Source organism: Ahaetulla prasina, chromosome 8 (assembly GCF_028640845.1).
Source record: "Ahaetulla prasina isolate Xishuangbanna chromosome 8, ASM2864084v1, whole genome shotgun sequence".
NCBI lineage: Eukaryota > Metazoa > Chordata > Lepidosauria > Squamata > Colubridae > Ahaetulla > Ahaetulla prasina.
In genome coordinates, this window is record NC_080546.1 from 56540109 (window position 1) to 56566604 (window position 26496).

The 26496-nt window shown below is 36.7% G+C and overlaps 1 protein-coding gene and 1 long non-coding RNA gene across 5 annotated transcripts in view; one reads left to right on the top strand and one right to left on the bottom strand.

The window, feature by feature from the left end:
- Positions 1-876: 876 nt before the first annotated feature.
- NEIL3 (nei like DNA glycosylase 3) lies at positions 877-21625 on the bottom strand. 2 transcript variants are annotated; one of them, XM_058192704.1, is made up of 10 exons: positions 21379-21624; positions 14915-15033; positions 13960-14094; positions 11980-12193; positions 11315-11389; positions 10464-10630; positions 9183-9349; positions 5328-5694; positions 2886-3060; positions 877-1517 (listed from the first exon to the last, which is right to left on the bottom strand). In XM_058192704.1, exons 1-10 carry the CDS (start codon positions 21523-21525, stop codon positions 1335-1337), a joined length of 1749 nt encoding a protein of 582 aa, XP_058048687.1. In that variant the 5' UTR covers positions 21526-21624; the 3' UTR covers positions 877-1334. The 2 variants fall into 2 exon arrangements, with proteins under 2 accessions (XP_058048687.1, XP_058048688.1); XM_058192705.1 differs by lacking the exon at positions 13960-14094 and having other exon boundaries at positions 21379-21625.
- Positions 21590-26496, top strand: part of LOC131202975 (uncharacterized) — a 34336-nt gene continuing 29429 nt past the window's right edge. For 2 of the 3 annotated variants that reach the window (XR_009156265.1, XR_009156264.1), the window contains exon 1: positions 21590-21713. This is a non-coding gene — a long non-coding RNA (uncharacterized LOC131202975). The remainder of the gene's footprint in view (positions 21714-26496) is intronic. The other variant, XR_009156266.1, reaches the window with a different exon arrangement.

Sequence of the window (26496 nt, forward strand, 5' to 3'; positions counted from 1 at the left end):
GGCTTATTAGTATTCCAGGTTTTATTTTGCTTTTAATTAGACATATTCAGTAAGAATGAAAAGGTAAGGCAGGAGCTGCATAATGTCAAGAGCAGTATCCATGGGTGCCACATTTACTAAGCCTGATTGTTTTTTCCTCAAGAATGGGTTGATGGATTTGAAGTCCAAAATTAATTAGCAATACCACTGAAATGATGGTTTTGATGTAATTTAGATAAAATATACATCATTTTAAAAAGACAAAATTTCAGCTTTTATGACAATTTTAGATATAATTATACTGAAATTAATTTTATTTTCTAATTATGCACCAAATTTAACTTGCTTAAAACCGAATTTGATTTGACATTATCTAAAAATGGAGTTCAGTTGTATTATTTTTAGTGCAGATTGATTTATTTTTAATGTTACTTATTAATGTCTATTATTTTCAAATCAATTTTATAAGAACCATCAGCATAAATTCACCACTTATGAATCACGGTCCGCCCAGAATCTGGGTAGCCCACAAACATTTGGGCTTTCATATGATATTAAAGATCTGTATGTTTCTTCAGATATTTGGAGGAGAAGATTAAACTAGCCCTTTTGGTGGTTCCCCACCCCCCGCAGTTTTTGGTCTACACGGTTTGAAAATGAGTAGATGTTTGGACTCAGAATATATGTCATACTAGCATTACTGTTATTTCTGATTAGTTCTCAGGATGTTTATGTTGCATATGAAATTGCTGGGGTTTTTTTTCTGTTTAAATTTCTGTGTACCACTTAGTCACAACTGTGGCATGGGCAGCTATGTAAATAAATAGATCTAAACTATTTTTCTGTTCTGACAACAATCTCATACTGTTTATCCTTAAGAACAAACAAACACTCATCACTGTTTGAAACATTTTATTAACAATATTAATCTTTCATAACTGATTAAAAGATGTAATACAATCTATTCATATTAAATGCATTGAAATAAAAATTTTATATAACAACAAAGAGGAAAAAATATTGAAGGGTAAATGGCATGAACGAACAACAATATCCAAGTTTATGTGTGTGCATGCGTGAGGAAACAACCAAAATAAGAAAAAGACTACCTATTGTTCAGATATTAAATCTGAAATTTTCTAGTATTAGGTAAAATGAAACAAATAATGAACAGAAAATAGCAGAAATACAAAGAAGGGTATGAGAAGACACGTTCAAATATATAACACAAATGGCTTTGTAATCACAAAATGCCACTTGATCATAACCATCCTAAAATATCTCCTACAGAAGAACAGTATAGCACACACAGTTTGAGAAGATTAGCACCAGACAATCCAGTGCAGATGAATAGCTCAGCATCCTGGGATAATCTTCATTCCTAGACCATTTTCAGCCCATTGAAAGAAGTCACACTGTTTATCCTTCCCAAGAGGACACACAAAGAAATGCTTTCCATTATTAGGGCCAATCTTCAGCACTGTCCTCATAATGCAGCGATTCCCATGATTGCAGAAAGGAAAATGCAGGTCTGCCCACTGCAGAGAAAAATCATTTTCTGTTAACACCAGATGCTGAAGCCAAATTCCTGTTTTAAACGGGAAGCAACAAACTCCCTGTTAATTCTGCAAGGTAGGTGGTAACTAACAGTAATCAAGCTAAGCAACTTTCTCTAAAATTCCAGTTTGCTCCACTACCTGAACTCTACTTGTTTGACTTTGTGGGAGGACAGTTGTAAAAAGCCTTATCTGACTTTTGGAGGAAACATAGATTTAATTTATCCAAGTAAAACTCTTGATAGCTTATGGCTTCAAAGCAATAGATCTCACTTCCCCAAGCTCTAATGTCTCTCTCCCTTGGAAAATCTGAAGGTCAAAATGACACTGCATTGCATTAGTTACCATATGGTGGAACAGAATCTATTATCAAAGCTGAGCTTGAAGAGAATAAATACAAGAAAAACACCAGCACTCATTTTATGCTGTCAAGGTCATTAGAGAAAATATGAACTCAGATTCAGTTGTGCTGTTTTATTACATTAATTTTGCCCTAGAATCTTTGCACACTTGATTAAGCATTCTTACACTAGAATTGTGTCTCCTTTGAAGGTTCTTGCTTTATGTTGCCTAACAGTGTTATTCCTTCTAGCTTATAAAAGATTAAAGGAAGTATGAACATATGAGTTTGATTCACTCATACTGAGTTTGAATCATTTTGATTATGGTAAATGTATTCCTAGTGTTTGGCTAATTCTGCAATTTTCATTGTTCTTTTTCCTACTTGTCTTTGCTTACTGTACTATTGTTAAGTTACTACCTGACAACAGTAATCTAAAAAGCACCTAAAAAGAAGGAAGAAAACATAACAATATGATTTAGATGAAATGTTCAGAATAAATTAGCTAGGCAAGAAAGAAAATTAAGTTTGCTTAGAGGATAGTAAGCATCAATAGATTAAAGTCATAAAGTCACTTGTTTTTAGAACTTCAATTATTTTTAAAAGAATATGAAAATGAAACCCAATAATTATTTTCCAAAGTCCTCTTTTAATCACTCAAATACAGCTGGGGAGGTACATCAGTAAGAAAGAAATCCAAGATAGAAATGGAATAATTAATAAAACAGTATCGTTATAAAGAACACCATTATTTTAACTTTAGTGTAAACAACTAACTCAAAGCCTAACAGTGTCACTGTGATACAGAAAATAATTTTGTAGAGACCAGAGAACCCATTTATTCTTCTCAAAATGCACTGAGAACCTCTTTAGATAAAGCTATAATCACAGCAATTCATTTCCCACTATGCTAAAATTAAAGAATAAGTGAAATCCATAAGTAATCACAGGTGTTTGAGAAACCAATTTATCTTTTTCAAGGATGTATGCTACTATACAAGCTCACATACTTCAAAATAGTTACACCGGGCTTCTCTTGGCAAAGGACAAGCATAAAATTGCCTGCCCTTGTTTTCTCCGTCCTTCCTCACGATGCGAAGAACACAGAAGCGACTGTGTTTACTGCAGCGAGGACTGCCAGCATTTAATGTGCAAGAGCCATCTGTCATATTATCTGGAGGTGCTCTGTAATGACAGGTAACAAGATAAAAACCTGCATAAAGTTAAGGAGATTAGTTACAGCAAAACCAGCATCTTCAGTCTCAATACCACAGCTCCAAAGTCCATATAAACTCTTCTGCTTCCATGATACATCTGATCAAACAGAGCACCTAGCAATTTTATCTTTTTTACTTTCTCTTTAAAATGAAATTGAAGGACTCCATGTCAAAAATCCATTCTACTGAAATGAAATGGAAGCAGCAATTTTTAAAAAAGTTATCTTGCTGCTTTTTAAAATAAGTAAACTGTACCATTCTGGCATTGCTAGCATAAATTTTGTACTTTCATGTAGTTTAAAAGGCATCCTGAATTGGCAACAGCAAGATGTACTAGAAAACCAATTCCTTCCAATTATATTCTTCCCCTCTGGAAAGTTATTACACGTGTCTTAGACCAGACCATGGGGATATCTATCTACTTGTCTGCTTCAAGACAATTTTCCATGCTCTTTGATCAAAGCTACTTTAATGATCCCCATCATATACCAGAGAGGAGGAAATCTGACTGGCAGAGCAGAAAAGTGTATTTTATGAAGGTGATAGGAAAGCTTTGCTCTCCTCTGATGTTAGCATCACCAGAATAGCTGGATAGTCTCTGTTTACAATGCACAAGGGCATCTGCCTTGACTGTTAATGTTTAAACAAGGTTAGATTGCTTCTTGTTTCTTAGGTTTAGCAGCAGGCAGGGTTTTTGGCAAATATGTTACTAGTCAAGCTCAAAAGGAATTAGGTAATTCTACTCTAGGGTACATGAATATGTAAGCAGCATTTCTCCCTAGTATTAGTGCAACCCGATAGCTTTTTATGTAGTTTCCTCTCTAGACCAAGCTTGGCAGAAGCTTCTAGAACACAGCCTATATGCCATTAGACGGCCTACAGTATGCACTGTTAACAAATGCAATAAAATGCAGCCCCCAATCATTATACTATGGCATCTAAGAGCTATCTTATAAGACTGCCTCTAATAATTGTAATAGTGTAAAGTACAATTATTTTTTTTACAGTATCTCTTTTTATCTTTCATTATTCTTAGGAAACTGAAGCTCATACAGCTGAATTTGGCATTCTCCCATCTCTCATCTGCAGTGATACCATTAAGGAGTGACTCATCTGTCCATTTCCCAACATGATTTATGCTACCTGGCAACATCATCCTTCTGCCATTTACATATGGCCAGACAGGTCAATGAGACTTCACAAGGAATGGACACAAATCACAGATTAAAAATGATCATATTCAGAAATCAAATACTCCAATCCTAACCTAATGTTTTGTATAAGATCTAAAGGTCACCATACCTAATCAAATAATATTTCAGAAGCAACCTCCTTGTACTCCACTACTGAACCAAAACATGAGCAAATTTTATACTGTAAAACTTGGGAGGGAATTTGGAACCTTCTTCAGGTAACTTGTGAAAACTAGAACAGTGCAAGCAATACTGGTCCTCTTCACCCAGATTCTCAACTTTGCATAATGAATGACAAGCATTCTACTGATGTTGCCTGTGTAAAATGTCCCTGCTTTCCCTGACATTCAGGAATCTGAGGGAAAATTGCACAGCTGGAGCCCAGCTGTGAACAGATCCACCAGCTGTCTAGAATATTCCTCTATAGAGCTATGTGGAGGTTCTTCTAGTTTCTCTTTCTCCAAGAGGGACCAAATTACCTTAAATAAGGCTGCTGGTCAACAGAATGCAGATACAAAAATTAATTTTGTCATATGAGAGTGGTTATTATTGGAAGCCTGAAAATTTCAATTTGTTTAAACAGGTTATAGAAATGTATTTTAAAAATACTATTCTATTCTAAGGTTTCTTGTGCATTTCCTGTCAGTTTGTGAGAACTATTCTACATTTTAAGAAGGAAGTGAGGCTACAATTCCTAATCATCCTTCCATTATGCCTACCAACTCTGTTCTCCCTTGCTTAAGTGATTGGTGACTGCAGACTTCAAATATTTTTCAAATGTTTCCATTCTACAAGTACATCCCAGATATATACTGTATATGCTTTAATCTTTCTGCACCTGGCAAACAACCATTTCTAACAATTTCTTTGGATCTAGCCACAAGCCTACAGCACTTTAGGACACAGCTGCAGACAAAGTTGTTTCATGGACCATATCTGCCAAAATATAAGTAACATTGCACATTTCAAACCAAAAATATAATACAAACAGTTTTTCATATGAACAATTTTACTCCTCAATATGTAGTTGAAATTAACAAACCTGTTTACAAATTTCTCAGTAAGGCTTCCAACAGATGAAGTTGAACAATCAATTTTCTGTTTCTTTGATGCTGGCTTTAAAGAATTAGGTTGATGGGGAAAAGCTATTGATGAATTTACTTCATAGTGGTTGGTACTGTTAAAATCGTTTCTTGAAGGATCATGCAGAGAGCCTCCATCTGGAGTTCGACTTTCACTTCTGTTATGTTCCAGTAGAATGTCTTTACCAGCAAAATCTGTCAATACTAGAGTTGCTGTCCCAAATGCCGTCTTCCTATTTATCTTAATTTCCATTCTTGATTTTCTGAAGTTGTTACATGGGTATTTGACTAAGGAGCTATTATTTGTTGTTAAACTTCCATTTTTTCCTATTTTTTTAAGTTGAAAAAGATAAAAAATATCCTGGTTATCATTAACGAATCAACTGTTTCCGTGTCTCCCTAAATTGTGTAACTCCAACAATAACACGCTACATAGTGCTTCAATTTATGATCCTGATAGTTCAAGTAATCTACTGTAGCAATACAGAAATAGTTATAGTCATAATTCTGCATAGAAATGCTTATTCCCATTTATATAAAGATATGCATTAAAGTAGTACAATGGGTCTCAGAAGAGCACTCCACTATTATGGTCATGAACATCCCCATAGACATTAATTGAACTGAAGACATGAGAAATGATATTAATCTTGGTGGCAGTTTTTTTTGGTCTTTTCTTGTACAAAGCTGATTTTAACAACTGCTAACCAACTAAGAAGCAAAGACAAAGCAAGAGAAATATTTGTAAGAATAAAGATAAGATGATATTAATTATAAACGGAGCAAAGTGTTTGGCACACAATACCCCCTAAAATACTGAATGCTATTTGGGGCGTGAAGAAGAGGATAAAGTTGCTTTATTGAAACACTGTAAAGAAGTCTTCAGATGACAACTAAAATGCAAGAATGAAAAGAGCATTATTGTGATTTTGTTCTAAAGCCCTAAACTGTACTGCCTTTGCTGCACAGTATTTGCTTCAGTTTCTAGATCACCAGCTGGGCACATAAATTCCAGGGGATAATTTAATTGATGAATTTGGCTTTCTGAAGGGACTAAAATCTTTAATCCTGAGGCTGGCTAAAGAATCAACAAGAACATACTTTGCAGCGGATACAAATACAGAGTGGATAAGTCCTTCATGCTCTTAGGCCCAACACTGCATTGACTACAGAAAGACTATATCAGCATTTTTTTTCATGCCAGTCATTGGATTTTATAAATTCAGTTGTGAATGCCTTCTGTAATATCCTTATGTAATATTACATATGTAAACTAGGAGCATTTTTACTACATTTTGGAACAATGGATTTTATGAAATAATTTCAATGTAATAATTTTACCAGTAGTAACATTGTTGTTGTTTATGCAACAGCTTAAATCAGGGATAATTGGGTGGGTTGCTAGGACACATTTAGAATATTGAGAGTATGTCATAAGGTAGCCTATTCATCAGACACCTACTATTCACAAACACCTTTTGGCAAATAGTGAAACCATTCCTCATGATTGACTCCCAAAGCTTCACATTATTTAGGGACATGAATCCAGAGCAGAAAAAGGTGTTTGGTTTGCACCTGCCACATCCCTAAACACCATTCATTCATTCATTCATTCATTCATTCATTCATTCATTCATTCATTCATTCATTCATTCATATTTTTATACCGCCCTTCTCCGAAGACTCAGGGCAGTGTACAGCCAGTAAAACAACAAGAATCCCAACAAATTTAAAATAAAATATCAAATTTAAAAAACTGATTCAATCGCTGTAACTTAAAATATTAGCTAAAATTTATCAAAACTAAAACCTTGGTAAAACCCTATTAAAACCCACTAAAACCCCCATACTAAAATCAATCAGGCCAGCCCCGCTTGGTGAAAAAAGAAAGTCTTGAGCTCGCGCTTAAAGGTCCGGAGATTTAGAAAGAATCTGCATTTTTTTCCCCTGCCTCCAAAGCAGCTTTATTTTACAGACATGGCGAAATACATGTTTGAGTTAAAGGAGGCAGAAAAAGGAGAGAAGAAAATCATTGTACTCTTGAGATTATTTCCTTAATGTCTCCTTATCTCCAACACATATTTCCATGGGACTATCTGGCTGCTTTGCAAGCCAGGAAAAAACACCCCTTCTTCAAAAGAAGTATTGACAAGTACATCAAGTGTCCCCACAGCACTTCCAAAGATTTTTTTCCATTTCATGGGTGTACATTACCTATACTATCCAACATGACCTGTTTTTGATTAGCCACTATTATATTCAAAAAATGCCAATAGAGTTGTTCTTTAAGATAAACTCGATAGACTCCTTGTGCTTCACAGCGTGCCAACTTCCTATTTATAATTTTTAAATAATTTTTAAAAATAACTTAGTGGTTTCTTGACAGATATTTCTGATGAGGTATTTGTAACGGACTGATGACCACAAACCCAAAGTTGCTTATTCCTTATCAAATATTTTCCCAATAGCATTCATTGGAGGCATTCTTCTCGAAGCCCACAGACTATTTCAGCATCATTAAGGCAGAAAGAAAGTCACCTACAGTAGAAAGAAAAGGCTGGAAAGAATTTAATTGAAAATATACAAGTAAAAAGGGCAACATATTTTAAACAAAAATATCTTAAAGAAAATGACTTGGCATTTAAAACTTTGGAAAGAAAAGAACAAACTAAAAAAAAAGCAAATGGAGAAAACTATTAGAAGAAAGTAGATGAAGCAAAATCAGAATAAAAAAGGAGTGTGCTTTGAAGATTAGAAGCTTAAGACTACTGCTGAATATTGCCCCAGGTAGTGGAAGGCAATATTGGACACAGCTATTGCGAAGAGAGTGGGATATACTACAAATGGCAAAGACAGTCTGAACTTATCTCCACTCAGAATCTCAATGCTTCAGAATCTCAGTGCTCCAGAATCTTAAGCATTTTATGGATTGAAATTTAAAATCTCAAATATTTTATTGCTAGGATTAAAGACTTCTCAGTGCGCAGACTCCAGTATCCCAGAAATATCAATAAAGTGAAATACAGTTATGGCCCCTTTCTAGCTATAAAAGGAAAATTTTCTTCCTTCCTGCAAATTTATTCCTTTTCAAATATATGAAACATTTGGTTTGGCAATTCAGAAAGTGCTGAGACATACAAAAAGTACAGAAGGTTCAAGTGAATAATTCATTCAGCAGAGGATCATAGACCAGCTGTGAAAGTATAGATTTGAGTTACAAAAAGAACATTCCATTTTAACGCAAACAATTGTTCTCTAAAGTGACTAGTGTCTGGGTTTATAATTCAGACTTTAAGCACAAGTCTCTGCTCAAAATACCTTATTTTTCCCCATCATGGTTTGTTCCAAATAGAATTTCTTCTAAATTTTCTTCCTTATGAAACAAGATTATATCCCTATGCTGCTCTTTTACAAGATCCATAAGCAGACATTTGCCGTTTTATTGTTAATTAAAATTAACAATAAGAACTTCATGTTGCTAATGGCATGCAGAATAGCAGTAATATTGGGCCAAAGTTTGTTGTAATAAAAATACAAAATGCAGTACATATATATTAGAAAGCATTTGCAGCAAAAAGAAACACCATATATCAACAATAAATTATATGGAGCTGCACACACAGCAAATTAATGATATATGTGTCCATTGATGTAAGATTTCAGACTGAACTATCAGTTAAAACAACACAATCACAATGTAGAACTGAAATTCTAATGTGTTAATTCATATTACACACATTACATGTGAGAATAAAAATAATCTTCAGGTTATTGGTTATCCATAGAGACGCAGACAGTCATAAAGCACATAATACCTTCGGGCCGTGTTGTCAGGCACGCATCACATCTTTTCACAGAAGGTTTGTTTATTAGAGTACAGAATATGCAGGCCCACTCCTCTTCTGACTTCTGAGCAACTTCTCTAGAACAAAACTCCCTGCTGACTGCCCAGCCACTTAAACTATTTCTTCTTGGCTGTCTACTGTGGGATGAAGGAAAGAGAAATTTACTGCCAGTTAGATTCAGTTGGTTGAACAACCATATTCAGTGAATGGTCCTTAATGGATCAATTTTACATGGAAAGAAATATGCAGTGTACTTGAGGTTCTGTTCTTGGCCTGGTGATTGTCAACATTTTTATAATTACTTATATGAGTAACTATAAGAAATGTCTAACACCTCAGGGAAAGTCGGAAAGATTTTAATAGCCTTGCAATGGACCCTTCCCAACAAATACAGGTAGATTTTGCTCTTTGTGTGATTTGGCCATTTGTAAGAAAAATGGTCTGCTGCTAAGTTCACCTGCTTGGATTTTCAGTGAAAGGAACTGACTAGTGTTATTCCACAGAGCTCACTTGATTTTTTTTTTTAAGGAAAAAAAAATCCAAAACTTGCATTATCAAAATTATCATTGAATATTTATGGCTCTATCTTGGCAAATTGAGAATTGTCTACTGTTCTACAGATTATGCACTGGAAGCAAATTCATTGTGTGTCTAATCACACTTGGCCAATATAGAATTCTGTTCTGTTCTGTTCTGTTCCATTCCTTTCTGTTCCGTTCCTATTCCATCCAGTTGTAATGGTTCAATATAAACTGCTGGGATTTCACTGGTTGAGCAGACAACTCAAGTAATATGGGAAGAGGGAGAAAAACAAGAAAAGAAATCCACCTTAAAATCCAAACATTAAATTGTACTGAGATAAATTATGAAATGCTTTTAAAGGTAATAAGGTAGTCCTTGACATAAGACCACAACTGAAGCTCCAAATTTCTGTTTCTAAGCAAGACAGTTAAGTTTTGCCCCATTTTACGAACTTTCATGCCGTAGTTAAGTGAATCACTGTAGTTGTTACGTTCACTTAACACGGTTAAGTGAATCTGGTTTTCCCATTGATTTTGCTTGTCAGAAAGTCACAAAAGGTTGATCCAGGAACACTGGAACCGTAATAAATATGAGTCAGTTGCCAAGGGTTTGAATTTTGATCATGGGGATGCTGCAACAGTCATAAGTGTGAAAAACGGTCATAAGTCATTTTTTCAGTACCATTATAGCTTTGAACGGTCACTAAGTGAACTACCTGTAAAGACTTACCTCAAATCCCCAGGCTGAGGTTTGTCATTTTGGCACTGTGAGCAGAAATAGGTCATTCTGTTGTTCTCTCCTAATCGACATACTGTGATCTTTCCGCTGCATTGGCGGCAAGTGGGGCATTTATACACTCTGTAGTGTTTACTTATTGCCAATCCCATCTTGCAACACTGGAACAGACAATTATTATTTATGTGTCTTCAAAAGCCAAAGATGAAGTTCACCTCAAATCATATTTGTTTTGTAATAACTGGAAAGAACTTACAAATAAATTGAAAAACTTTCTTTTATTTTTAGGTGTATTGGACAAAATAAATAAATTATTTATTCTTTTCTTTTCTTCTTTCAGGGGAAGAGGTTCTCTAGTGATATCTCTTAGCTGCATTAAAATCTTCTAAACATTGTCCAGGAGATGATGGGTTAAGTAGCATTTCTCCAATTAACCAAATTTAATGGAGCATGTGCAGCCCGCAAAGGTTTTTAAAAATTACATATCTTTCCTCTAATAAAAGTTAAACATAAAACATCATATTTCAGACTAGATTAGAATCCTTCATCTGGAAGTGCAAACTTTTCTTCAGAAAGATAATTTTTGATTATTTGGAATATTATATCATAGGATTCTTCTGTCTGGTATCCAAAGTTCCAAAAAGGCTACTTTCACTATTTTTCAATGAATAGGTTCACACATTTTTAAAACAGGATTGTATTTAACAATGTACAAGAGACAAAAAAAATCCTTTTATCAGTTGGTGGAATAATACTAAAAATTTTAAGTAACAGTTACCTTAAGGCTACATGTTCAGCTTGTTTTTGTTTTTTGCCAAACTCTTAGAAAAGAATTTTTTTCCTACCTTATAAAAGAGAAGTGAGAAATCCCGAGTCATTTTCACCAAATGGCATATTTGCTCATCTGTTAATTGACAAACCTGTAATTTGTAACATTGGTTTTAAAAAGTACAGTGAAGCCTGGGTTCTTTGCTTTATAAAGTGTCTTTCATTAAAGAGATTTTGATGACCAGATGATACATGAACCTAACTTAACAATACAGGAAACACTGACAATAACAAGCTACTTGGATTTTAATACAGCAATCCTATACATGAAACTAACCTTTGAACCACTATGTATAGAATTGCTCTATTAATATGATTAAGGCTTCATTTATGGAAAAGTTTTTAGCAGCTATGTAGTAGGTACTAGACATCCACAATGGACTCACGATTATGGAAAATATAACTGACTTTCTTGTATAATACTCACATTTGTTAACTTTTGGTTATGAAATTTGTAATCACTGGTCAAAGACCATATGATTTTGATTCTGAATATAAATTATCTATTGGGATTATCTATGGAAGGTAAGGTTTAAATTAATTCCTTATGGAAATATTTTATTTACAATGTAATGTAACAGACATTGTGCACTTTACAATTTTCTTTTAGGAGCTCAAGACCTAAATCATTGTAAGTAAAATGTAAAATACAAGTGAAAGCAGCTAGAAATATTTTACATACTTTAACAATTGGGTGTAGACCACTGTCATAAAGTGCTTCATTCTTTATGATATTTCCCACTCCAGGCAGGATTCCCTGATCAAGCAGTACATCACATAACATACGGCCCTTTTGTTTCTTAATCTCACTTTCTGCTCTTCGGAAGCTAAATTTTAAACTGCAGACATCTAAATCTCCAAGCATTCTAATTTTTTCTTTACATTCAGCTGTGTTTCTGTAGGATTAAAAATAAAAATGATTGTCAGATCATAACTGCCCAGAAGGCAAACTCTGCCTAAAATATAATATCCTATGGGGACTAACCACCACTTTCCCACATGGTCTCAGAGAACACCCAAATTTTCACTGACTTTCTTGATATTATCAGATAATACCTGCACGGGTCTTTGGATGAATGCCATTCCAGAGATCAGGATTGCAACAGCGAAGGCAGGCTTTCTGAGTGCTAATAAATGAGTCTATTTTAAAGGATCTGAAGCATACTTACTCTGCCCGACTTCACTGGTCAGGCATAAACAGTGATTGCTCAATTGCACCACACTGGCATAACACTATATACCCATCACTGCCTGCTGTAGCTTCCAAAAGGTTTTCATGGGCAATCTATGCAAAACACATTGCAAGAGCCCATTGTGAGGTGACTAGAGAATAAGCGTCTGTCTGAAGAATCTTTACAGATAGACTACCGGTACATAAGTTTCTGTGGTGCTTCAGCCACAACATCAAGCTAGAGCTATGAATCCAAAATGACTCCATGGGGTTCATACCAGGCCCAAGTGGAGTAGTATAAACCAATTCAAGATTAAAGAAAGTCCCTGGAAACAGGGATACAAATTGATACAGCCACTGAGCATTGGCAGAATCCAAACCGACAGATATCATCCCTTTGTGGTTTTCTGAACACGTTAAAGAATTAAGAAGTAGGTAAGGCTATTGTAAAAATGATTAAAACTATCAAAACCAAGCTGAATTGAGGAGAAAACAGCAAGAGCCTTAAACTAAAATAAGTGGTGGGCAGAGGGGAATGATTACTTTTTGTTTGTTTTAGCTTTTACTTTCTGGACCAGAAAATGAAAAATGGGTCAAGAGGACAAGATTTAGCAAATACTTGGGTGTTCTCAGAACAGCAGATCTCTCAATCATAGAATAGCTAAATTTAAAGATAATTCAGTAAACAATAGTTTATCAGTAATAATACAATAATAATAATAATGGGTCTTGGATTCTCACAGATTTCCTATTTTTCCTACTTTGTTGGAACCACAGAGAAATCAGTTTTAGCTCTTGTTTTCAATTAACCATAATGCCTAAAGCAGAAATCATGTCATATGTAAATATATAAGCTGTGGTAAATTAAAAATAATTAACCCCATAAAACATAACAGGATATAAGTGAATGGGACTTACTCCGAAATATGCTTGCAAAGAACTCAGTAGGAATGATTTCTTAACAAGCATGATCAAGAGCAAGCTGTTAATCAACATATAGGGGATTTAGAGAGACACAGAAGTAAGGCATGCATCTATAAAGAATATTTGCCACCTGCTCATTTTTATAATACTCATGCTAAATATTAATAGCTTAAACAAAATCTCTGCTGGCTGATTTTTAGGTGCATTTTTAATCAAACATGTTTTAAAAATCAATTACTCCAACTTTTTTATGAATACAACACTAGAGCTTAATACATACAAACATTTATGAGTAAAAGGGGATTGTAACTTATGATAGAGATTGCCAAGTATGAATCAAGGGAGTGGCTTTTTGTCATTAAATATACAATTTAAACATGCACTGGGATTTTAAAAACCTCTTTTCTCCATCCAGTCACTATCAATCTATATAAAGCAAATGAAGTGAACTACTAGAATTAAGCATATTTTCAGTAGATTTAAGCAAGCTCCCCACTCCTTGACTTAGAATGGCAATATTTTCCTTCCTGCATGAAAGATATTCCAGTAAAACATATGTTGCTTTACCTAAGCTCTACAGTTGCATCGTAGAAACAAATCAAATCAGTAGTAAATTGTATTTCTAAGGCTGTTAGTGCTACACTTCTGTTTTGGCTTGCATCTGGATTTATACGCAAAGAACCATTCATGCCAAAGTGGATCCTACAAGAGAAATGTATTTTAAAATATATTTTATTCAGAACTACTTCTAGCTTTATGACTACTCAAATACAATGATAATCATAAATTATCCTGGTTGTGATTAATAACATGCTATAATTGTTGCTCTAATTTCATATGGCCTTCAGCCTAATACCACTATTGCCACCACCCTTCTTTCTTTCCTTCCTCCTTCCTTCCTTCCTTCCTTCCTTCCTTCCTTCCTTCCTTCCTTCCTTCCTTCCCCTCTCTCTCTCTTGTTCTCTTTCTCTTAACTATTTTAAAAAAGAGATGCCTGATTTTTTTTTAAAGTGGAGTGATAGCAGGGAACAAAAGGTAACCATTAGATCCCAAACACTAAAGTACCCTCAACATTGGCATGTGATTCAACAAACCATGCCTGCAAGAATGTGTCTGAAAAGTCACTTTGTATGAGATATATAATGTCAATCTTATCTTAGTTCTAGAAATTGTTTGATTTAAGCTAATTCATATAAATATCTAAGTGTGGGACAGCTAAACTAAAAATTTATTTACTGGAAGATTTAAACATTCACATATGATTTTAGTGGGTCTAAAATACTATAGGTTTGTTTGGCTCATGACCCACAAAATGGTGAAAGAGGCATCTATTTGCTTACTGTAGAACTACAATTTTATGCTAAGTCATGTTAATACTTATGAAGTTCATAGTCTTTAGTATAGCTGGTATGATCAAATGTTTACTTTGTATCTGGGCAAGAAGAAAATAATTTTCTGAGAAGGATAAATAAGTCACAATAATTGCTTTGAATCATACAAGTTAAGAATATATCTTTCTCACCTTAAGGCTTTCTCTCCAAAGTATATGAAAAGTTCCTTCCCCAAAGTTTCCACGCCACAGTACACACTTCCATTAAGCACCTTTAAGAAACTTTGGCACAAATTCTCATTTCTGATAATCTAAACAGTTTGAAAATATTAACAAAATAAATGTTAGTAAAGAAGTTTAAACTTTGGTTTCACATTTATCCATTTATGAGACATAATTCATTACAGGTAGTTCTCAATATACGATAAACAATAGAGTCCAAAATGTTTGTTGCTAAGCAAGGCAATTGTTAATTGGCCTTATTCCATGACCCTTTGTGTCACAAGTATTAAGTAAAATCACTGCAGTTAACTGAATCATATGGTCACTAAGTGAATCTGGTTTCCCCCTTTTATTTTTCTTGTCAGAAGCTGACTGGAAGGTTAGAAATAGTGATCCCATGAACTCAGGACAGTGCAACTGTCATATACCATATTTTTCGGACTATAACATGCTCCGGATTATAAAATGCACCTAGCTTTTGGAGAGGAAAACAAGAAAAAAAAATCTGCCTCTGCCTCCTAGCAATTTGCTTCCTTGCAGCTAATGGCAAACAGCCTGGTCAGCTTCAGCACAGCCTGATTTAGCACGAGCAGCTGATTGGCAGTTAGATCAGCCTACCAGCTGTTCCAGGCTGCGGGGATCCCTGCCACCTATCGCTGCCTCCGAACACTCCATTTTAGGCCTCTGTACACCTTGTTTCTGGCCTGTTCGAGGCGGCGGGGATCCCCCGCTGCCGCCTCTCCTCACCGCCTGGAAGGGGCCAAAAATGGGGCATGTGGAGGCCAAAACAGAATACGGGGAGGCCGAAAGTGGGAAGCGCGGAGGCAGTGATGGGCAGCAGCGATCCCCACAGCCTGGAACAGCTGATAGGCAGTATTCTGGGAGGCTGAGGCTGAAGGGTGGGGGCCGGCAGGAGGGTGCAGCTTTGGCAACATTCACTATAAAACACAGACATTTCGACCCACTTTGTTTGGGGGAGGGAATTGTGTCTTATACACCGAAAAATAGGGTACATGCCAGTTGCCAAGCACCCAAATTTTGATCACATGACCATGGGTATGCTGCAACAGTCGTGTGAAAAAATGGTCATAAATCACTTTTTTCAGTGGTGGTGTAACTTTGAACGGTTACTAAATGGTTGCCTAAGTCTGAATCAGTACAAAACAACGCTGACAAAATAGTTGATGTTTTCTTTGTCAATTCCTATTCCATCTATTCTAAGTCATTGCCAAAATGATTGGTTTGTGTCTCTGGTTTTGCTGCCATTACTTTTCAATACATCACAGTTATCATGGAAAACACCATCCAGTACTTTACAGCAGGAATCCAAAAGGTCTCACTGAAACTCTGCTTAAGCTCCGCTTGGCTGGCATGTATCCCTTCTTCCATATCCCATTTGGGTATCACCGAAGTTAAAATAATTAACATTGTAATAATTAAGAACTACAAAACATATGGAAAGACTTCAGGGCAGAATAGGCCCATTATGGCTATATAATTATTTCTATCCAGGAAAGCAGGAATAACTGAAGCTGGCTAGCTTTTGAGGAACAGGATTTCATGCTTGGCAAGAGAGGCTTGCCAAGCCTCTCGTGACTGAATAGAGAGACTTGGCAAACAAGTGCAAATTTGTCTCCTCTTTTTTCTTCAAATGAAAGAGTTGGGGGTCTGTTGACCTGTCAACTATCTAGCTGGAAGCCTGGAAACATGTTGATGTCAATATTATAGCTTCTATTAAAAAAAATCTTAGTGATGGCTGCAAATGATAATGGCATATCATAGGAATTGCTAAGATCAAAGCATCATTGAGTCGTAGGTAAGTGCAAGTAATGAAAGAGCCACAGTATTCATATCATTCAATATAGATCCTATAATATCGATTAGTCTGTCTTTTATGTTCATCAGGTGAGGCCCTCCTATGCAAGTACTGTCCGGAATGTTATTTTTGTGTACTCTAAGACCAAGACCAAGACCTTTTCCATTGTAATGTCCACTCTGTGGAAAATTTTCATGTGGTAACCCAAATTCAAATTATGCAGAATCCGAAAACTATTGTCCTATTATAAACACTGGCTATTGTTTTATATGTGACTATTGTGTAGGAGATATATATTTAATATTGTATCCTATAGAAATATATGGCTTGAAAGGCGATTCATTAATACTTTAATAAGTAACAAGTTTTGATAAAAGTGCTAAAATAAATGCTATACGCAGCTATACTCATAGTTTAGAAGCTGGATATCAATGAATCAAGTAGTTCTGGAATTGTTAAAGAAACCATATTTAAATACTATTCTCAAGTGTTGTAGTTCTATATCTGAGACAAGGGAAAAAAATCTTTATCCCAAGCAATTCAGACAGAAAATTCCAGAAAAAAATATGAAATTTAAAGATGTTTTCAGATGCAATAGATTCTAACTTATTCTTTCATAACCTATTTTTATAATTGAATACCTATATAAATATGTAAACATATCTTGGTAGTGAACTATATTAATATTTATTTGCTAATTGCCTATGAAACTCATAAACATAGGAGAAAGGAAAGGAAATTTATCCATTCACTCAGAGCAATTACCATTATTGACAGAAAGTCTAAAAACTCAAATAACTAAATAATACTGCTTATTTAAGTTTTAGGTTGATTTTAATGGACTATAGGGAAACTTGGAGTAGAAATGGCGGTAGTGACAGATTTTATTTCCTGGGCTCCAAGATCACCGCAGATGGGGACTGCAGCCAAGAAATTAAAAGACACTTGCTCCTGGGGAGGAAAGCTATGGCAAATCTAGACAGCGTACTAAAAAGTAGAGAAATCACCCTGCCAACAAAACTGTGTATAGTCAAGGCTATGGTTTTCCCAGTTGCAGTGTATGGCTGTGAAAGTTGGACCATAAGAAAGAATTGAGGCCTTTGAACTCTGGTGCTGGGGAAGACTCCTGCGAGTCCCTTGGACTGCAAGGCGATCAAACTGGTCAGTCCTAGAGGAAATCAACTCTGACTTCTCTTTAGAAGGCCAGATCCTGAAGATGAAACTGAAATACTTTGGCCACCTAATGAGAAGGAAGGACTCACTGGAGAAGAGTCTAATGCTGGGAAAGATTGAGGGCAAAAGAAGAATGGGACGACAGAGAATGAGGTGGCTGGATGGAGTCACTGAAGCAGTAGGTGTGAGCTTAAATGGACTTCAGAGGATGGTAGAGGCCAGGAAGGCCTGGAGGAATATTGTCCATGGGGTCGCGATGGGTCGGACACGACTTTGCAACTAACAACAACAACAAGGGAAACTTTGTTTTCTAATATCAAAATTGCAATTGTGAGGTAAGAGTGTTAGGCAAAGATTCCATATATACAAAATGCAGATATATTTTTCTTAATCCTTCAGAAATTATTTAAAGGAAAAAAACATTTGAAAATGTATTTTAAAAGCAGAACCCAAATTTCATGACATTTAGCAACTCATTTAGCAATATTTTAGCAGTATTTGCCATTCTACTATAATATGCTGACATTCTTTATGAAATATCTTCCCAGCTACATACACAATAGTAAATAATTAAAAGACTCAAGATTGCTGTTTTCGCAGTTGCTAATTTCCTTTTGAATTTTTAAATGCCTTTGTGAAATAAACATGTTGTAAACTGAAGGTCATGGTATACGTTGATTATTTCAGACACGATTAGGCATTGGCATTGGGTTCATGAAAGCAGAAAGTGAATAGGGATAATTTTAAGCTTTCTTGAATATAATTTTTCAGTTCCAGAATCAGCTGTGAATAGCTAGATGTAAATCAATGGAATATCACAGGAATAGCTTTTTAGTATTTTCCTCTTAAGTGGTATGATAGATCATTGCTTTCTTTTTTGTTTTTTTAGTTGCATCCACTTCCGCAGCCTCTTTGATCCCTATAAGAGCTTCCCTTCCCAGCAAGTGGTGATCAGGTGGGAACACATCTCACAACTGACTTAACCATGAATATTCAGGCACTCAATAAAGCAGACTAGAAAAATATGACAGGGTTTTCTTGCTGTGAATGTTACGTATGAGTGAAGCTCACTTTTAAACAAACAGTAGATTGATGATATAAAAATGTTCCTGAATTATATATTTCTACAAAGTGAAAATGGTAGAATTTCATGCTTTCTTGCTGCTACAATAAGGAAAAACCACCCAATCCACAAAAAATGAAAGTTTATAATCCACTCTTTGTTGAACCATACTCTTAACTATGACCAGAATACCATAGGTATTCTGAATATTAAAGAAGAATTTTAAGTGGACCAGGAAGAATTTTACTGGACAAGCTGATATATGTGCAGACTGATCTCTGGCTAAATCTAGCTAAATATCCAGTGTTCTAGGAATTTGATATCTAGCATTGGACCCAGTCAGAGGACTATCTGTGAGGCAAGAGAGCAATATCAGGACACATTTAATGTAAACGTACTTGTAAATTATCTACAAAGTAGTAGCACCGAGGTATTTAAAATGGATGCCAAACATGACCTTCAGCTACAATCAACAAACCAAAATATAGAATATACCAAATATTTTCCCCTAGTTAAAAATCCATGAACACTTTGTGGATCATGCTCCCACTAATGACACTTCTTTGCCTGCATTCAAACAAAGACAGAGGCAGCAATTCTCTTGGTATATTCATCCCACCAACCAGAATTTAGTTTTAGCTCTTCACAGCTCATTAATCCAAGCTGCTCATTTATATTCCAACATCTTTTCCCCTATAAAGTTCCACAAGCCCCAACAGGGTAATTTTATGCTGGCAACACTAGTGATCAAAACTTGCAGAGAAGTGGCATGCTGTGTACATGGGAAGCAAAGAAAAAAAACCCTCTTGTCCTAAGCCTTAATACCAATAGTATTCCTCATTAGCATGTTTTAGAACAAATAAACAAGTCCACCCATCCAATTTATATACATAATATAGATATAGATCTATGCCAATTTCTGAATGTGATCTTTCCGCATGCTAACGACAGATAACTATAGTGGATGTTATGTAACTGACTTCTTTATAATAAACAAATATAATAAAATTGCCATCTTTCTAATTAGACTGAGTGACTGGAGGACACTTTCCTCATTATTTCTTACATGTGTTCAATGTTTGCAGGAGTTCTTCCAACTCTTCATATTAATCAGACTTGTTATGGTTGATTTATTATGTTAATGGCAGGAATATATGACAGATGTTGGTTATTTCTTTTTAAGTGTTTTGTGCAAGGAGAGAAAAAAGCCACACAAAAAAACCTTGCCAGAAAAATTCTGATAGTCAAAAGGTATGATTACTGAGAATGAGATGACTGTGTCGCTTATGTTAACCTCATATCAATCAGTTAGGTCTTTCGCAATTCTAATATGCAAAGAACTCTTATGATAAAGGATTATTTAGTAACTGGGCAGCTTGCATATGCTTAATCTTTAAGAACAGGACACTGGCATAGAGACTGTCAAACCCCATAGTAGCCTGCACAGCACTGCACAACATTGCCAATCAGATGTAGATTAAATTCAGGCCAGGCATGTCATGCAATTATTAATGAAAGAACCAACAGGAATGCCTAAAATTAGAGTTACTCCTTTTCCACTTTATACTGTAAATTGCAAAGTAGCTTGGATTCAATAATTAATAGGTTTAATCCAACCATAAAACAAATACTAAGGATTAGACTAGCTATTTAAATGGGTTACCTATTGTCTATTGAATGGCACTGATATCTTGGCAGAAATGATTTGGACAGGAATCCTAGCAGTTAAGGGGCGTGCATAAGTGCACAAACGTGCCTACCGTTCCTGTCCTATTGTTTTTCTTTTCTTCTTCCTATATACATATATGCTTATACCTCCTTATATTTACTCATATATGTGTTTATATATTATATAATCTTTTTGTATGATACCTACATATATTGTTATGACAAAATAAATAAATAAATAAATAATAGTTTATTTCTGCTACTCTGGATTTTAGTCATTAACAGTATTTGTGATCCTGTCTCTGAATGGTATGGGAACCAACCTGCTACTTACAAATACTTCCTACTCTCCACAGTCTTCATCCCAGAGCCTGAACCCAAACTCTGGAAGGTCCAATCCCAGAGCATGATTGCCACAACCAGGTTTCCTCATGTAAATAATGAGTTAGGGCAATTAAACAACATGGATTCGTGGTCCTAGCCAATGCTATTAATTTCATATTTACAATTCCGCACAAAAAAGAACATGCTTTGAAAGATTACATCATTCAACAGGCACTCCGTGTACTTTGCTGCCCTTGTGTCAGGGAAGAGCGCAGAAAGGGAAGTTGCCCCATCCAGCTCTGGCCTACCTAATAGCAACCCAACAGCTCGTGGGGTGGAATGTGAGGTTCTTGCACGCCCCGCCGTGGAAGAACCTCCGGCGCTACTAACCCTGTCGGAGACGCCGTCAGCGGCTCTTCTCTTTAAGGTTGCAGGTTGCGGCACAGAAGGGACCAGCACACACCTCACGGTTTGACCCGAGGCAATTCGACTACTGATTTTCTCCCCATTCAGCTTGCAACGGGGACCTTCCACCATATTGGAAGAAAAAGGAAAAACGTCTGACGAAGCTTCGTTCAAATTTCATGCTGCCGCTCCTGCTCGGGTGTTCCGCCCAAGCCGAGGCCGCCCCTCTTTCGTAATTGCTTTTGGTGATCTCACAAACACTAGCAGAGAGCGCGTGGGAGTCTGGCCTGAAAAGAGGTTTTGAACTGCAGGTTCCGGATGTGAGTTTTATTTTCCTTTCGGAACCATAATACGTACTCCTTCTCATTCGAAGTTCATGGGCAATGTAAATAGTCGAACTCCTTTTCTGCCAGTAAGAAAACGAAAATAATTTCTCCCTGCATCCAAGTTTTGGACTGCTTCAGGTTAAAACTTTTTTTTTAATTGAAAAAGTTTTACAAATTTTTCCCCCTTCCCCCTCCCTTCACAAACCCCCCTCCCCCTCCCGACTTCCCGGAACAAACACAAGGTATAGTTAAAAAATAAAACAAACATATGCTAAAAAATTTTCCCTCCTAACTCAGTTATACTCCTACAATTCTCATCAAATCCTAACCTCCCCCAAAAACAATCAGAAATAATACATCCTAATCATTCAAAGGCAGTCTGATAACTCTAGACTGATATCTGGTTTGAATATAGTCAATCCATTTTTTCCATTCGTTTAAATATCTTTCTTGTGTATTGTCTTTCAAAAAGGCTGAGATTTTTGTCATCTCGGCCAAATTGGCAACTTTCAATATCCATTCTTCTATTGTGGGTACTTCTTTTTTCTTCCAATACTGTCCTATCAGTAATCTTGCTGCTGTTATTAGGTTTAAAATCAGTTTAGTCTCAGTTACTGTACAGTCCCTGATAATTCCCAGCAGAAAAGATTGCGGCAGGAACTTTATCTTCTTTTTCAGAACGTTTTGTAGAATCCACCAAATTCTTATCCAAAAAGCCTTAGTATTCTTACAAGTCCACCAAATATGAAAATATGTAGCGTCATCACAATTACATTTTAAAAGAGGAGCAATTGAAGCTGGCTATTTTAATTGGGATCAGATTGTAGGAAAAAGAAGTCCAAGCTTTACATTTTGTAAAACGTCCAATTTCATTTCTCCTTTGCATTTGTTAGATCAGTCTCCCCAACCTACTTCATTTAAATTACTCTGAACCTTTCTGGTCATACTGACTGATGCTCCTATCTCAAGGCCCTAGGATGGAACAAAAAATGGGAGAGTTTCCAGATAAACTGTCAACACAGCATATTTCATGTTTTATTTTTTAGATTACAGATAGTCCTCAACTCACAACCATTCATTTAGTTACCATTCGAAGTTACAATGCCACTGAAAAAAGTTATTTATGACCGTTTTCACACTTACAATTGTTGCAGATCTCCATGATTACATGATCAAAATTCAGATGCTTAATTCATATTTCTGATGATTTCAGTGTCTCCAGTTATGTGATCACCTTTTGTGATTTTTTTTTGACAAGCAAAGTCAATTGAGAATCCAGATTCAATCAACCATGTTTCTAAATATCTGCAGTGATTCACTTAACTTGGCAAATAAGTTCATAAAATGGAACATAAAACTATCTTGCTTAGCAACAGAAATTTTGGGCTGAATGTCATGTAATGCAATTCATTGTATATGTGAGTATAGTTATAATGTACTGTTTTGATCACGTTTCTTATTGTTTCTGAAATAAGATCATAAAATCACTTTCCTAGATATTATACATATATGGTGGAAAATCGGAGTATTCTGTTTCTTACAGAAGATTTATTATATTGGGATGTTGGAAACAAAGAGATCTCAAGTTGCCCCCAAAGATTATTAGAAACCTGACTGTCACCAGCAATATTCCAATATGCCTTGGGTCATAAGTATGAGAAGTAGCATTTGTAGAAATAGTACTGTAATCTCATCCCATCAAATGTGACTCTATTGTGTTCAAATGTGCACTAAATCTAATCTTAGAATAATTGAACAGCTGTCCTTCTCTGCATACTTGTTATGATGCTCTTCAAGAAAATTTAGACTATATGCTTGTACCTCCTCACAGATCCCTCACAAATAGTTGCTACATGGACAAAGAAAAAGTGCCTCTGCTTTTCCAGAATGTCCAAAAAAACTTATGGATGCTTCTAAATTGATAGCTAGTAGTGCTATCAGTTAAAATGTGCTTTACAACTCACATGTGTGTGAAATGGAAAAAGTAGGATAACTTGGAAAGCTTACAGACAGAAGATAATGTTGTCTGCGTCCATTTCACATTCCGTGAGCACAATAACCCTCACCCCATTCCTAAGAGGACTTTAAGGGTCGTGCATAAGAGCACAAATGTGCCTACCTTTCCTGTCCTATTGTTTCTTTCTATATATATATATATATATATGCTTATACTTCCTTGTTTCTCCTCATATATATGTTTATATATTATATAATCTTTTTGTGTGATGCTTGTGTATATTGTTATGACAAAATTAAATAAATAAATAAATAAAATGAAACAATATTTAGGATGTCAGTCATCCATTGTTTTGCTGCAGGAGATGAACAAAACTGTCCTCCAGAAATTGCTGCAATACATATTTTTGAATTAATAAATATCCCAGAAGGACAAAGGTCACTTTATAGCTGTGTTATTATCTTTTACTGATATCACTAACGTATATATATGGTGATATATAGATATGTAGAAACAATCATTGTATAATAAGTTGAGTTGATTTTCCTCAACTGAATTTACTTTTGCTAATAGCAAAATAATTGCAATCTCATATTCCTGATTTACAATGGTCCCCATGGTATTTATATATAGCTGTAATTGTGAATCTGTCCACTGCATGATCTTTTGATCACTAAAAGGTCAACGAAGCATACCCTATTTCATATTTGATGCAACAGAGATAATTTCACAACAAAAAATTGTACCCCCAGTCCTCACCCAGAAGTGTATGCCATTCAAAATCAGCCTTCTCTTGGTACACATGAGGTTGTGAATCCCAAAGGTATCTACAACAATTACATACAAATTCAGTTAACCACTCTTTTGTGACATCCCAAATATGACCTTTTCTAGCCTTTGACTGGCTTTCTCTATTTAAACCTAGAACTGTGATTCTGATGTAAGTCAATTAAACTGAATATGGAAAGACACATGGTACGCTCCAGAGATATTCTACTATATTACAACTTTTTAAAAGACATTGATTATAAAAATGTGTCTGTAATTGAAATTACAGTAAACATGCTAATTTCAAATAATTGCTCAGGGAAATTAAAAAATTCCCTATCCACTGTCTATAGATTAGATTAGATTAGATTTATTAGATTTTTATACCGCCCTTCTCCCAAAGGACTCAGGGTGGTTTACAGCCAATAAAACACATATAACAAAAAACCATTTAAAAACTAATTCAATATGTGGCATAAGATTTAAAAAGAAATAAAACCCCATTTAAAAATTTAAAATCATGTTAAAACTAGCCCTGCACGATAGAATAAAAGAGTCGCGGCGGAAGGTCTGGAGGTCGGGGAGTTGACGAAGCCCCGGAGGCAGCTCGTTCCAGAGGGCAGGAGCCCCCACAGAGAAGGCCCTCCCCTTGGGGGTCGCCAGCCGGCACTGCTTAACCAACGGCACCCTGAGGAGGCCCTCCCTGTGGGAGCGCAAAGGTCGATGGGAGGCTACCGGTGGTAGGTGGTCCCATAGATACACCGGTCCTCTGCCATGGAGCGATTTAAAGGTGGTGACCAGTACCTTGAATTGCACCCGAAAGATCACCGGAAGCCAGTGCAGACCGCGCAGGAGAGGTGTCACATGGGAGCTACGAGGTGCTCCCTCTATCACCCGCGCAGCCGCATTCTGGACCAGTTGGAGCCTCCGGGTGCTTTTCAAGGGGAGTCCCATGTAGAGATCGTTGCAGTAGTCTAGGCGGGACGTAACAAGGGCATGAGTGACTGTGCAGAGGGAAGCCCGGTCTAGAAAGGGACACAACTGGTGTATCAGGCAAACCTGATAAAAAGCTCCCCTGGCGACAGCTGTCAAATGATCTTCAAACGACAGCCGTGCATCCAGGAGGGCACCCAGATTGCGAACCCTCTCCGTGGGGGCCAACGACTCGCCCCCAACAGTCAGCGATGGAGTCAGCTGGCTGTACCGTGATGCCGGCACCCACAGCCACTCGGTCTTGGAAGGGTTTAGTTGGAGCCTGTTTCTCCCCATCCAGACCCGTACGGCCTCCAGACACGGGGACATCACTTCAACGGCCTCGTTGGGGTGGTTAGGCGTGGAGATGTATAGCTGAGTATCATCAGCGTACAGATGACACCCCACCCCAAAACCACGGATGATCTCGGCCAGCGGCTTCATATAGATGTTGAACAGAAGGGGCGAAAGAACCGACCCCTGTGGCACCCCACACAGGAGGCGCCTCGGGGCCGATCTCTGCCCCCCTGCCAACACCATCTGCGAACGGTCCAAGAGGTAGGAGGAGAACCACCGAAAAACGGTGCCCCCCACTCCAAGCCCCCCGAGCTGCCGCAGCAAGATACCATGGTCGATGGTATCAAAAGCCACTGAAAGATCTAGAAGGACCAGGACAGAGGAACAACCTCTGTCCCGGGCCCTCCAGAGATCATCTACCAATGCGACCAAGGCCATCTCTATGCTGTGCCCAGGCCGGAAGCCGGACTGGAACGGGTCAAGATAGACAGTTTCATCCAGGTACCAAGGGAACTGTCGTGCCACCACACTCTCAACAAAGACAGGAGACAGGACGGTAATTTGCTAAAATTACTGGATCCAGGGAGGGCTTCTTGAGGAGGGGCCTCACCACCGCCTCTTTCAGGGCGGTAGGGAAGACACCCTCCATCAAAGAAGCATTGACAATTCCCTGGAGCCAGCCTCGTGTCACTTCCCGGGTGGCCAGCACCAACCAGGAGAGACACGGGTCCAATAAACATGTGGTCGCATTCAGTCTCCCCAGTATCCTGTCCATGTCCTCAG

What these genes read in the sequence shown, in the direction of transcription:
- NEIL3 (XM_058192704.1), bottom strand. Translation starts at nt 21,525, where the DNA reads ATGGTGGAAGGTCCCCGTTGCAAGCTGAATGGGGAGAAAATCAGTAGT. An exon ending in TCTCACTTCTCTTTTATAAG is followed by an intron (nt 10,631 to 11,314) that starts GTAGGAAAAAAA and finishes TGTCTGTTCCAG; the next exon opens with TGTTGCAAGATGGGATTGGC. An exon ending in ACTGAGAAATTTGTAAACAG is followed by an intron (nt 3,061 to 5,327) that starts GTTTGTTAATTT and finishes CTGTCATTACAG; the next exon opens with AGCACCTCCAGATAATATGA.